At 40.7% G+C, this 14533-nt stretch overlaps 1 protein-coding gene across 1 annotated transcript in view; it reads left to right on the top strand.

Annotated features, from left to right (window-relative positions):
- LMNB2 (lamin B2) overlaps positions 1–14533 on the top strand; it is a 28793-nt gene that overhangs the window by 11576 nt on the left and 2684 nt on the right. Inside the window, exons 2-11 of the mRNA XM_031604772.2 lie at positions 1147–1283; positions 3532–3688; positions 4294–4419; positions 6238–6408; positions 8401–8526; positions 10294–10514; positions 11090–11381; positions 11824–11931; positions 12705–12824; positions 13684–13785. Of these exons, the coding sequence (XP_031460632.2) occupies positions 1147–1283; positions 3532–3688; positions 4294–4419; positions 6238–6408; positions 8401–8526; positions 10294–10514; positions 11090–11381; positions 11824–11931; positions 12705–12824; positions 13684–13785 (1560 nt within the window). The remainder of the gene's footprint in view (positions 1–1146; positions 1284–3531; positions 3689–4293; positions 4420–6237; positions 6409–8400; positions 8527–10293; positions 10515–11089; positions 11382–11823; positions 11932–12704; positions 12825–13683; positions 13786–14533) is intronic.

Below are 14533 nucleotides of genomic sequence, written 5' to 3'. Positions count from 1 at the left end.
AGAAGAGGGAAAACAAACAAACAAATGGAATAAGTCTTGAAAGAATCATTCTTTAGAAAAAGAAGTAAGATTGTATGAATTGACAGCCACGTTTTTGGTATGTAGTGAGCTTGCAGGCTGAGTTTCTCAGCTCTCAGACTGTCACATCTAGGTTCATTTCAGAAGTTTTATGAAAATATGCACTGTCAGGATCTTGATTTGTTTTCTGACTGCCTTTAATCCGTCTTTCTGAAGACCAGATGGTTGAGTCTGTCATTGGGGCTGTTGGAATAGGCACTCCTAGGAACAGCACAGTTGCCTTGTGTCTACAGTTGATGCTTTGTTATGAAATTTCTCTTCCTAAAGTTATATTCTGCTTTTTGCTCTTCCCACACCATGATTGCTCTGTTTCTGAATTTACATCAGTAATACTGTTCTGATATCCTTTAATAGAAGCAGTGCCACCAATCTTGCCTTCAATTTTTAGCTATCTTGATAATGCCTTTCAAATGATCCTGTGTTCTAAAAAGAATTACTGGTGTTGAAGACTTTGAGGTGCCTTGTTGCAGTCTGAATGGTGGATTATCTTATCTTTTTTTCTGAGCTGGGACAGGGAGAGATCTGCAGATCCTTATTGTCTGAGGCAGAGAACAAGAGTAGAAGCATGTCTCTGAAGGTCTCTGTACTTCATCTTATTTCAGTTTCTTCTTTTGCTTTATAGTACAGGAGCAACAGAATTGAATGAGGCTTCCATTTGTATTCCAGAAAACGTGTCCTACTTTGTTTTCAAATGATACTGCTGCTTAAAAAAATGGCTCAAAGCAATGGTCTGTGGAATGGGAGTGAATGGTTCAAGGTCTTTGTGCAGGGTGTGCTGCTCTGCTTCAGTCTGTCTCTTTGGGAGACACACATTTCAGACATGTTTTGTTACGTTCTGCTGGGAATGAATCTTCAGTGTTGTCTTTGGAACTGGGTCACAGTAGATCACAGCACATATGTATGTAGGTGCATATTAATTGAAAATGGTCAGAATTTAATGCGTTTCAAAAACAGAAGTCATATTATACACTCTTTTTCAAAGAAAGCTGAGTGAAATCTGTGAATCTCAGTTTGCTGATACTTAGGCTTGGGAATGTTTTCATGTCTGAACACCTTTTTCCCCTTTAGGTCAGTGGCATCAAGAACCTCTATGAGTCTGAACTGGCTGATGCGCGAAGAGTTCTGGATGAAACAGCCAAAGAGAGGGCGAGGTTACAGATTGAAATAGGAAAACTGAGGGCTGAACTTGAGGAGTTCAATAAAAGGTAAGGAAAATCTTACATGATATATTGTGGGTTTTTTCTTTAAATGATAAATTGGTAATCTGCAGTGTGAATGACACTGCTGTTGCCTCTTAAAATGCCTTAGTGGGTGTCTTGAGGAAGCGATGCAGGCTTGTCAGAGTGGAATTCCTCAGATTGTACAGCTAGTATATACACAGATCTATTTGTACACAGAGGATGAATAAACTGCGAGTTGATGGGCTGTTCACACATGTAGATGTTAAAACAATCAGTTGTGCCTCCTTCCATCCTGGTCTCTGTCTCTCTCTCTGTCTCTGTCTCTCTCTCCCCCCCCCTCCCCCTCCACACACACACACACACACACACACACACTGTATTGTGTGCCACTTGAAGTTAGACAGCCATCAAGGTTGTCTCTGTTGTCCTGGAGGCAGCAAATACTTTGCTTGATTGTGTTTTAAAGCAATTTCCAAAAGTGAACAGCAGCAGTAACTGTGGGAATTTGGCTCTAGTTATCCTCACTTCACTTCCCAGCTAGTGAGAATCACTGCAAGTTGATCTCTGTTTTTTAGGCCTTTGCTAATGCTGAGAGATTTTACAAATACCCTGTTGTAAAGCATTGTGCACTTGAAATATTGCTGCTACTGCTTTCTTTTGGGTTGTCTCCCTTGCCCTGTGCTTGGATGGTTGAGTTGTCCCTTATCAGTCACTTCAGGGACTTGACAGGGTAGTTCTACCAGCTTATTTTAAATGTACTTGGTATTCTGAGATGCACTAAATATGAGGAAAGTGTGCCAGGTTTTCTGTCGTCTTAGTTCATAATAGAACTGAATTATTTCTTGGCTTGGAAGTTTCTTTTAGCAGATTGCTTCCAGTCCCTTGCAGTACTCTTGCTGTGCCTGGTATAGTACATACGGAAAGTCACGCCTGGGATGTATGGCCCAACTTTAGATGCAGTTCTTGAAAACAACTTTGTCTGTTTGCACAAGGTTCCTTGACATGCAGCTAGTGATGAAGTCCTTCCTGCTCTCCTGCCAAGCTTCAATACCCCCTAAAGGGTTGGGAAGCAGCAAGAACTTTGCTGATACACAAGGATTTGTGGCAGGTTATGGTATAGAGAGAATATGGTTTTCGTGTCAGTGTACAGGACTTCAGAGCTGTTATCTTTCTGCCATGTATATGCAGCTCGTTTAGATGATGACAGCTGATGTCACCCAGTGTTCTCCATGAGTACAGATTATTCTTTTGAGATTTTGAATGCCCTGGCAAATACTTCGATCATTTTGTTTCTTTTTACTTATCTGACATGTATGATGCTGATCTGATGTTTTCTGGATTTTTTTAGTACTTAGAGTAATTGAACAACAGAAAGCATTCCAAGCTATTAAACAATGGGCAGTTGTCAAATAGACAGTGGGCAAAAAAAAATCAGCTCCAAAAGGCTTTGGGATATGAAATAAATGCATTGCCTTACAGCCAAGTTTGAGATCGGGTGGTACTTTTTACATGTTTAGAATTATACTGTGATTGTTTGTCTACCTTAGGAGTGAGAACAGCCTGGAAAGAAAAAGGAGATATAAGGCCAGTGGGATGAGTTAGAAGCTCCTAGGCTTTGAAAGGTTCTGGGACACAGAAACGATAACAACTGTGACAACCATAATAGTTGTTAACTTTTATAGGACTCAGGAGCTACCCTTTGTCAGCAGTACCTAAAGGGGTACTAGTAATGTCGTGGCTCTAGACTCAGAATGCTCCGTCTCTCCATCGTGGAAGAGAAGTGATTTGTCATCATCATCCTTCTTCACAGGAAAGCATTTCCCTGGGCTAGGCTCTCTTCTTTATGAAGGGATTCATAGTTCTTGGAAGGAACTGAAGGGGGCGTACTGGTCTGGAACCCGCGGAGAAGCAACTGCTTGTGGGCCTCTGTGAGAGATACATGTGCTCTGATCCTTGGGAGCTGTAGTCCAAATGTTTCCTCTATGAGATGAGAAAATGGTCTTTATGCCTCGAACAGCAGGCGGGATTGTTTTTGCCCTTGCCATCCGGTAATGTACTTGTTAGCTGGGCAATACATATACAGAACATTGTTCTAAAACTCAATTTGTACCAGGTTTGTAATTATTTTAATTAACTGTAGTTGCAGATTACTGCAGAGCCACCTACTGGTACAATGATTGTATAGTACCAAAACGTCTGTAATTGTAACCAGAGTATTCTCCAGATGTGTGTGCACTGATGTGTAAATATAGGTAACTTTTGTTTGTTTCAGCTACAAAAAGAAAGATGCAGATTTGTCTGTTGCTCAAGGTCGCATTAAGGATCTTGAAGTACTCTTCCATAGAAGCGAAGCAGAGCTCAATACTGTCCTGAATGAGAAACGCAGCCTGGAGGCAGAAGTGGCTGATCTGCGTGCCCAACTTGCAAAGGTATTGCAGTGAGTGCTTCCTTGCTTTAGCACAACAAGAGTTCCTCCTTGTGAAATTTGTTGGGATTTTTTTGTTCTTAATTTGTCTGAACATCATTGCTTCAGCTCCCTTTTGGTTAACCTTTCCTTAGATGTGGAAATAAATTAAGAGGTCTGTAAAACAAGCTAAGTATTGAGGTGTGTTAGAAATATTGATAGCATAAAGATTTGTGTGTTCCTGGTTACTTAATGTTCTCCTTTGTAAGATCCTGCATAACTTTACATTTATGATGAAGTATCCAGAGGAGCTGTGTTGTCAAGAAAGAGAAGAACGTGCAGTACATCCTTGAGAAGTTAATAATCTTTGGATTCGTTATCAAGCTACACTGAAATAATCCTGTGCTTTATATAGGTGGGATAGAATCACAGAAGCTTTTCTAAGTATTCATACATGCTCACATGCACTTTCCTTTTTTTCTTTTTCTTTACTTTTGTAATAGCTTCCGATGAGATTTACTGTTGTGTGTTGTTGATCCAAAGATGTCAGCTGAAGGTTGTGAAGGGCTTGTAGGGGTCGTAAAAAGGGATCCAGTCAAAATTAAATCTTTCTTTACAATTCTCTACCAGGCTGAAGATGGTCATGCTGTGGCTAAGAAGCAGTTGGAGAAGGAGACACTTATGCGTGTGGACCTGGAGAATCGGTGCCAGAGCTTGCAGGAGGATCTGGATTTCAGGAAGAATGTGTTTGAGGAGGTAGTACCAACCTAGTAATCTCATTATATTCTGAAGTTTATGTAGTTCTTACTCAGACGGACCATAAACAATTTCTAATGAGACCAGGTAGTGAAAATCAGTATTATTTCATCTTTGCTGTGAATCAGCTGATTTTAAAGGTTGTGTAAGAGTTGCATAGCAGATCAATGGCAGAACTGGCATAAAAGTCAAGTGACAGTGGTACTATTGTTCAGTGGGTTAACTTAACAACATGCTTCTGCATAAGAGGGAACGTCCTATTCCCTCTCTTTACACAGACTGCATGGCCCTGCCCCTTGTTTGCACCAGCTGTGGTGACTGTTAGAGCTGACTGTAACCTGTTCCTATTGGTGAGAACACTGTACCAAAAACTGCTTTTTCCTGGGAGTAGAGCAGTAGTTTTGTAAACAGTAGGAATGCACAGATGGGGGTTGGGAGGAATGGAGAAGGGAAGTATGGCCACTTCTTGTAAAGTGTGAGGTCGTTTTATTCCATCTCTTGGAAACCAACTCTGACCTTTGATTCTTCAGCAGCACAAACTCATTCCATTAGTGCCTGCTGAGTAGCTGCCACAGACTCCTGCCCTTTGTCTCACCCGTGTGATGTTTGGCTGACCATGCACCAAACTCTTTCAGCGTGATTAATGAGAAAATATTTTGACTGTTTTGTTGAGTTGAATGTTTGCCAGTTTAATGGCTGAGTTCTGTTTTAGCATGGAATAAAATGAGTGTACAGACCAGATGGAGGGGTTAGGCAAGGCTCTGCGGTTAAGGACAGGTATTGGAATAGGGAAAAGAAGCAAGACATCCTGAGCTATGATTGTTATTTTACCTCCATGCCATGAAGGAGTTGGGTTGTTGTGTGTAACTGCAAGTGACAGACCCTTCCTTGTTTGTAGGCCATTAAAGTAATTTTTTGCTCCTGAGAACTTTCTGCAAATTAGTTCATATAAAGTGGCCCTGAATTTTTGTTGGTCTGCTGTGATTTCAGCTTAGGCATGGGAAGTAAGCCTTAATTCTCTTGTCCTCTGCTCCATCTCATGACCACACTCTATCTTCAGGCCTCCTGACAGAGTTTACAGTTGCTCCTGTATAGTTTGCCTTACTCTGTAGGCAAAAATGAATTCTTTCTCATACCACGCATTCAGACCTGGGTGGTCTTTGCAGGACTCAGCATGAATAAGTTCATGAGTAAATCTCAACTTCAGTAGCTTAGGTCCAGTGTTACAGACACAGAGATCTCATCATTCACCAGAAAAAGTATTCTGTTCAAACTGACAAGAAAAAAAACAAACTGTTTTCAGAGCAATAGCACAGAGAATTTGTTTGGGTTGTTTCTTTATTACTAATGTTATAAAAACCTAATTAGTGGAGGTCATAGAACATACAGAAAAAAGAGATCTGCATATGCCTGAGTGAAAATTGAACATCTGTATGATGTTTATTTTCAGCATACATAATGGTTGCAAAACATTTGATTTTTATCTGACTCCTTATAGACTGCTTGCTATTCTAGGCATGTATATTGAGAAGGAAAACTCATCCCTCCATTAGTTATTGTAGCACAAAATATCTCCTTACTTAAACTCTGTATGAATATTTGTCAGCCATTTTTCAAGTTTGCTCACCTTTTAGAATTGTTTTTTACAAAATGAGAAAGGTAACTTGCATCTCTTAATATATGCAGTAACTTTTAGCTGCAGTACTGTAGTTCCTAAATACTAAATAATTAGTACTGAAGTAATTAATATTCGTCTAAATGGAATTGCTTGTACTGTTTGCCTCAGTGTAGGACTTTGTCCTCTTTTTTTCTGTGTAGGAGATAAGAGAGACAAGAAAACGGCATGAGCATCGTTTGGTTGAAGTGGACACCAGTCGCCAGCAGGAATATGAGCACAAAATGGCTCAGGCCCTGGAGGATCTGCGAAATCAGCATGATGAGCAAGTCAAGCTGTACAAAGTGGAGCTAGAGCAGACCTATCAGGCTAAGGTAACTGCTGCACTCCCCTTCTGGTGGATAAAAGTCCAGTCAGGGAGATAGAACCATTTCCATCAGACCTACTGTCTTTAAGGAGATAAGTAGTAGTAATGTGAACAAGCTTTGTGATGATATCCAAGTGTTTTCTCCTATACGGGTCTCAGGCACATTTCCAGTGAGGTTTAGCCCAAGGTAACAGCTTGGAATAGCACTAGCCAGGAGAACATGTGGAACTACTGCTCCCTGAGGACAGGGTGCGAATAGAGGATGTCACAAAATAGCTGATACAGTAAAAATAGCTGATACAGTAGTTTTTTTCTGTGGTTTGGGTTTTTTGTGGGGCTTTTTTTTTTTTTTTTTTGGTGCATTTGTGGTTTCATTGGGGCTGGTGGGGGGGAAATCAGACAACTGGATGTTTTTTTGACAAGCATTGGTGTTGAAAACTGTGGTATGCAGTTTGGAAGTGTGAACATAGTGAGGCATAATTTGATGCAAGAGAATGCTCCTTGAACTTCTTTAAAACGTAGGCACTGTTTTGTTTTACCTGCCTGTGCAAATCCCGAGTTAGCAACTCCCAGTTAACTTAGCTGGCAGTGTGGGGGAAGTAGTATCCTCAGTATTACTGGTACAGTTGCTGGCTACAAGTATATATATTTTTATATTATTACCCTACCTGAAAAAATAAAGTAGGTGTCAGTTTTCTGGTTATGAAAATACTTACCTGTAATTATAACCACTTCTCATTCTCCTGTGATGGAGAAATTATGGTGCTGCTAACATTGTTTTCCCACACCCTCGACCTTGAGATTCTCTTAAGAATTCTTTGATTTGCAGTTTGAGAAACACTGATCTAAAAAATACTTAACTCTTTCTTAGGGCAGCAACAAAATAAGTAATAGGTATTAAAAAGCAAAATAAAGAACCTTTATCAATCTTGGCATTATTCAGAAAGGTTAGGAACAACCAGATACTTGGATTGACTTGTCCAAGAGGATTCAAAGCATATCCTTTGTAGAGAAAACACTGTTTACAAAGTAGATAGAGATAGAGAAAGAAAAAATGACAAGATTTGAACAGGAGGAGAAGAAATTAAGGTTCCTCTTCCCCTCTCCCTCCTCCCCCCCCCCAAAAAAAAAAAAAAAAAAAAAGATAGTTGTTATGGATGAAGTTGAAATAAGGAGGGGAGGGAAAGACAGGCTTAGCTGTCTGTTTCTGGGTAAAGTTGGTGTCTGTGTCCAGGGTAATACTCGCGTCAGAGAGATCTTGGGCTACTGGAGAATATGATGTGGAAGTAGATGAAGTGTCTGCCAGACTTCTCCAGGGTGAGCTGATCTTGGCAAAAGCTCAGTGTGTGTTCTTCCTTACTTAAAACTCTTTGAGCAGTGCGGTTGATGAAGATTGATTTCTTGAAGTTTTGTGCTGTGTGGTTAAGAACAGTGTTCTGCCTGAAACTATTCTTAGAATTGGAGCAGTTTGGTTCCTGTCTGGATTCTGTGATGTGTGTAGTGGTAGATAGTTGAACTTAAGCTTCAAAGCATGAAAAATATGCATTTTCCAGCTACCTTGATGAAACTTAGGATGTAATGTAATCCATGAAAGAGTGTAAGCATCAAGATCTTCCTCTTACTGAGGAAATCAGTAAGTTGCTACTGGCCAGCTGAGATATGGCACTAATGAAATGTTTTATTCAGCTTGCTCTCTGGGCATCCAGAGAACTGTTAGACTAGAACATGAAATTGGTGGCCTGTGTGATCATTCTGACATCAAACAGGCAGATAGTGTGATAACATAAACCTAAGTTTTATAAGGCTGCTAGTATAATCCTATAAGAATAGAACTGAAATACGTGTTCTCGTTTCTTTAGAGTATGTCTTCAAGGTTCACAAACTTACTAGATTTCCATTTTAAATTATTTAAGATTAAAAAGCTTATATGCAGTACTGCAAGTATATTTATGAGATGTCTAACTCAATACAAGGGACTTGTGTAAAACTTGTCTTCCAGTTGGAGAATGCCATCCTGGCCTCTGACCAAAATGACAAAGCTGCTGGTGCAGCTCGGGAGGAGTTGAAGGAGGCTCGCATGAGAATAGAATCTCTCAGCTACCAACTTTCTGGCCTTCAGAAACAGGTAAAAGGCACTACATTTGTTCTCATTTCTAATATGAAGCACTGTAATGTTTGAATATATTCAGATTTGTTCTCTTATATTTTCTGAGTTTTATGGAGAGAAGTGGTTGTTATCTTTGTGGTCTTCGAATCATAGAATTACCAAGGTTGAAGACGACCTCTGAGATCATCCAGTCCAACTTTCCTGCAGTCTCCAGTATTTCCCACTAAGTCACAATGCTCACTACAACGTCTAAATGTTTCCTGAACACCTCCAGGGTCAGTGACTCCTCCATCCTGAGGCTTGGCAAGGAGTAAAGTCGGGACCCTGAACTTTAAAAAAGTGAAATCCCAGTTGTTTAAAGAATCAGTGGAAGAGTTCCTTGGGATCTGTCCCTAGAGACAAAAGGAACAGAACAGAGCTGGTAAATTCTTAAGGCCGCTTTGTTAGGGTGAAAGAGTTCTCCATCTGCACATGTAAGAAATGAGCCAGGGCAGGCAGGAAACCAGTAAGGCTGAGCTAGGATCTGCTGGTCAAACTGAGGAGTAAGAAGGAAATACTTGGGATGGATGAAGAGCAAAGATGTTGCTCAGACTTGCAGAGATGGGATCAGGAAACTGGACTTGGCAAGGGATAACAAAGGATAACAGGGAGTTCTGTGGGTACGCTTGTTAGAAGAGAGAGGCCAGGGGAGTGGACCCCCTCTAATAAATGGGAAGGGAGAACTGGCTTCAACAGACTGAGATATTTAATTCTTTGCATCAGTCTTCACTGCCAGTCAGACTTCCCACATCTCTTGTGTCCTTGAACCTTTAGGAAGCAGTTGGGAGCAAAATCCCTCCTCCCATAAGCAAATAACAAGTTCTAGACAACCTGATGAAATTGAACATGTACAAGTCTATGGGGCCTGATGACATTTATCTCAGAATCCTGAAAAAAGTGGTTGATGTGGTTGCCAAACCACTGTCCATCAAATCCAAAAAATCCTGGCTGTTTGGTGAAGTTACTGGTGACTGGAAAAAGGGAAATCACTCACATTTTTAAGAAGGGTAAAAAAGCCTCATGGCTGTGCCAGGGAAGATCGTGGAATTCAATCCTCCTGGAAGTTATATTAAGACATATGCAAGATGAGGAGTTGGTACTGAAACAACGAGCAAGGCTTCACCAAGGATAGATTGGGCCTGACCAACCTGATGGCTTTCTACAAAGGAGTGATGACATCAACTGATAAGGGAAGACCAACAAATGTTATCTCATGTCTTGAGTGTACCTTCACTAAGTTTGCTGATGCTGAGCTGAGTGGCACAGTTGGTGTGAGAGAAGGAAGGGACACCATCCGAAGGGACCTGGACAAAGTGGGTCAGCAAAGACAGGCTGAGGGAGCCTGGAGAAGATACAGGGGAGACCTCGATGTGGCCTTTCAGTTTCTAAGCAAGATGAAAGACAGACTTTTACATAGGTGCATAGTGATAGAACTAAGGGGAAATAGTTCAAAGCTAAAAATAGGGAGATTTAAGTTAGATGTTATTGGGAAACTTTTCACCCAGAGGGAGGGCAGTGAGGCCCCAGCACAGGCTGCCCAGAGAAGCTGTGGGTGTTCCATTCCTGTAGGTGCTCAAGGTCAGGCTGGATGGTCTGATGGGGGTCAATCAAGACATGGCAGAGAGTTGAACTTGGGAGGTCTTTAGGGTCCCTTCCAACCCAAGCCATTCTGTGATTCTGGTGGGATGGAGGTGATTTCTGTGTTGCATCCACATGGATGCTAACTAGGTTTTCTGTTGTCCCCAGGCTAGTGCAGCAGAAGATCGCATTCGTGAGTTGGAGGAAACGATGGCTGGTGAACGGGATAAATTTAGGAAGATGCTTGATGCCAAGGAGAGGGAGATGACAGAAATGAGGGACCAAATGCAGCTGCAGCTTACAGAATACCAAGAGCTGCTTGATGTGAAATTAGCACTTGACATGGAAATCAGTGCTTATCGAAAGCTCCTGGAAGGAGAAGAGGAAAGGTATGAGCTCCGTTTTCTTAGGACTAATGTTATTTTCATTTTTTATGCTTATTTTTTTGTTCAGTTTTAACAGAAATGCTCAGATTTTGTTTCATTGGAGTCACGTTGTCTTCACACTGTGATGTCCTGCATGTAACCCTTAACATGCTTAGAACACTTACAGCTGTTCTCATCTGAATATCTGCCTTATGTTTTGGTTTTCATTATGGTGTCAAAGTGCAGTGGAATATGTAATTCTGAACTTGACATTCATCTCCTCTATTTAAGTGTTTACACGTATGTCTTTTTCTGTTTTTAAGTTATCAGGCACAAGAATAGTGTGTTTAGTAATGTAAGTACTGGAGCAGAGGATGAGGCAGTCTGTGCTGTTCTCACCATCATTGCATTTCATGTCACGTCGTCTTCCTGGATAGACTTATTCCTTTATTTGCAGTCCCAGTGACAGACACAGTGAAGCATGTTACAGTCTAGTTACTGAGTGTTTTGTGCTATTATTGCTTTGTCTGTCATTCTGTGGATCAGCTAGAAAAATTTTAATTTTCTTCCATTTGATTGAAGTACTTGATTGTTTTCAGGCTGAAGCTCTCTCCCAGCCCCTCGTCCCGTGTTACTGTCTCTCGAGCTACCTCCAGCAGCAGCAGTAGCAGCACTTCACTTGTCCGCTCTTCCCGAGGCAAGAGACGACGGATTGAAGCAGAGGAGCTCTCAGGCAGTGGAACGAGTGGAATTGGCACTGGAAGTATCAGTGGTAGCAGTAGCAGCAGTAGCTTTCAAATGTCCCAGCAAGCTTCAGCTACGGGAAGTATCAGCATTGAAGAGATAGACCTGGAGGGCAAATATGTTCAACTGAAGAACAACTCAGAGAAGGTGAGTGTCAGCAGAGCTCCTGCGTAAGGAGGAAGAGCTAAACTGAAATGCTGTCTGTTGAGCACATGTCACTTGAGAGAAATAGTATCTTTCAAGGTATGTTGTCTTGCAAAAGTTAAGTAGCATTTGAAAGGTGAATTTTCCTACAGGTATGATGTTTGTTGCAGGATGAGATCATAGTCCTGAATGTCTAATCGCATATGTTGGTGCTTTGCTTCTGGGAATGGCCTCGCTGGCTCTGGCAGAACGTTTTTTCGTGTGAAATATCTCTTCTTAAGTTTTTGCTGAATGATCTTAACACAATTACTGGGTATGGAAAAGTATTCTCAAGTTAGATTGCAGTTGTCTAACAACCATGTAAATGTAATAAGGAGACCTAGCAAGAGGTTTGATGCCTGTTTGCTTACCCTAAATAAATAACCTTACAACTCTTCCTCATTAGGATCAGTCTTTGGGTAACTGGAGACTGAAAAGACAGATTGGAGATGGAGAAGAAATTGCTTACAAATTTACTCCGAAGTATGTCCTCAGGGCTGGGCAAACTGTAACAGTAAGTCATATTTCATGTGTCAGCAACGTTCATCTGTTGATGTTGTGGCAGCTGTAAATCTGACATTTGGTGTGTAGCTTTTGGACTTGTAGTTCTTGTTTTAGAGGAGTAGGATTTCAGTTGTAGAAAGGCAAAAAAAAGTTCAATTTCTGCATTAGCACTTCAGTATCTAAGGCCATTTAGCTGGAAAAGAGTTTTGGGGGAAGGGGGAGGAGGCAAATATTGTTTATTTTTTTCAAACACCTTTGTTGAGGTTTGGAATACTTAATCCTGCTCTACCCCTTACTTTAGGAACGTTTATTTAGTCCGGTAGACTTGTGTTAAGTTTAATACTTGACATTCTCAGCCTTAACTATAGTATTGCTTTTTGCAATGTTGTTTGGCATTTAGTCTGCAGCAGAATTTTAAAAATGGCTTTCCTTTAATCAGTTGCAGTTACTTCTACTTAAGTATTGATTGCTCAGATACGTATCAGATGAAATTTGTACATACAAGCTGCGTTTTATGTTCCTCCTCTAGTCATTGAGGCTGTGGTGGGAGTAATTGTGTTCAGAACTGATGACTGCAGTGTTAGATTTCTTTCCTCTTGCTATGGCTAGTGATAATTTTTGTTACAGACTGAGAGTAATGTCTTCCCACAAGCACTGATGTAAATTAACCACTGGGATTTGGAAGCAAAACTGATAAGGAGGGAAAAGTGGGAGAGTTAGATTTGGGATATTTAAAAATGAAATGTGCACGAATTGCAGATTACTAAATGTCTTTCTCACTAGATCTGGGGTGCAGATGCAGGTGTATCTCACAGCCCCCCTTCTGTTCTCGTGTGGAAGAATCAAGGCAGCTGGGGCACTGGAGGAAATATCCGCACATACCTCGTGAACTCTGATGGAGAGGTAGGAAGAGAGTTGTCTTGAAAAGTTTTGGAATACAGCAGACATTTCCATTTGGTTCCTCTGTGTTCTGCATTGTCCTACATCTGCCCACAGCTGATTTTTTTTGCAATTCTATGAAAGCACTTTGTGCAGGAACGGCAGCACAGGACAAAGTAGGAGGGTCATTTGTACCAACAGAAAGCTGGCTTAGAATTCAAATTGGAGAAACAGTTAAAATACTGTCTGAACACATTTCAAATCCATTCCCTTCCTGCTGTGGTAACCACAGCAGCTGTTGTTTCCTTGCTTAGGGTGTCTTGTTCCACAAGTAGAAATTTGCATCTGCAATTTCAAGGCTGCAAGCGCACAGTAGAATTTCTTGTTACTAATAAATACTAAAATAGTTTAGTAATAAAGGAAGCTTTCTGATGTTTTAAAATTCTTTTTAGTGTCTGATTAGGAAGACCTTCCTGATAATTGACATATATGGTAGATACAAAACATTTAGCAGAAAGAATGAGAGTTCTTAATACTATGTAATCATACAGAGAAACTTCAATTTCTGACTTTATAATACATCTTGGAGAGCTCCTGGATCAGTCTGCTGTGAGCTTGTCAAATTAACAAGCACCTGCTTCTTCTCAAACACCTGGTAAAGAAAGAAAGCTCCTGAAGCTACGTTACACCACGATGCCTTTTGATAGCTGGAATGAGGGATGTTTTTGTGGTTTGCAGGGTCTTGAGTATTTGCTTATACAGTTAACTGTGATTGTGGGGCAAATTGACTTTTATCCTCCAAACACTAATGGGATTGCTATACTGATGATACAGCAAAAACTCAGAGATGCATATGGACCAGTAGTCATCTTTCTTTGTGTAGGAAGTTGCAGTGAGAACTGTTACTAAATCGGTCATTGTGCGGGAGAATGAAGAGGAAGAGGATGAAGCAGACTTTGGAGAGGAGGACCTTTTCAACCAACAGGTAATAAGATATAGACCGCATTTTTAATTTGTTCTTGGCTGGTTTGAATAATCAGGCAGGAGATAATGCGTTTCCCTTCAGTTTTTACTAGTTTCGAGTTTCTTGGTCCATTTTTGAATGGGTGCTTGCAGCAGATGATGTTAGAACAGCTTGCAGCCGTGCAGCATTGCTACAGCATGCAGAAAGAATGTTCAAGGAATTGCTGCTTGAATTGGTAACTGTACAGCTCAGGCAGTGCCTAATATCAGTTTGGATGCTGGGTATCTATGGAAGCACACTGCAGATGAGATTTACAACACTACAATGACTGTTTTTGGAGTTGGTAAGATGAGTTTTAGCAGTCAGTAATCACTGGATTGGTTACTGGTTATTCCCCATTCCAGCATTGCTTTCTCTGAAAAAGGAAAAGGTATCTGTGGCATTCCTGCTGTGAACAGAATATAACCATTGGGAAACAGGACCTCAAAAAACCAAGAGATGGAGAGTGTTCTGTTGTTTCAAGTTTCTATTTATTTTCTGGTAGTATATATTTGAAATAAACTCGGTTTTCTTTTATAACACCACCCCTGTGTTCTCATAGCTCTCAGTTAAGTATTGTATGATAACTAAACTAACTGGCTGTTGGCAGAGTGAAAATGAGAAATATGCTTTATACAGGTAATATTAGGAAATAGTTTAAATGTATTTCAAACCTGACTGCTTGGTTCTTTGGTTCAGTGGCCACAAATAGCTCTTTTCAAGAACTATT

Source organism: Phasianus colchicus, chromosome 28, assembly GCF_987193195.1.
Source record: "Phasianus colchicus chromosome 28, bPhaCol1.hap1.1, whole genome shotgun sequence".
Taxonomy (NCBI): Eukaryota; Metazoa; Chordata; class Aves; order Galliformes; family Phasianidae; genus Phasianus; species Phasianus colchicus.
This window is presented reverse-complemented; position numbering and strand designations above follow the sequence as displayed.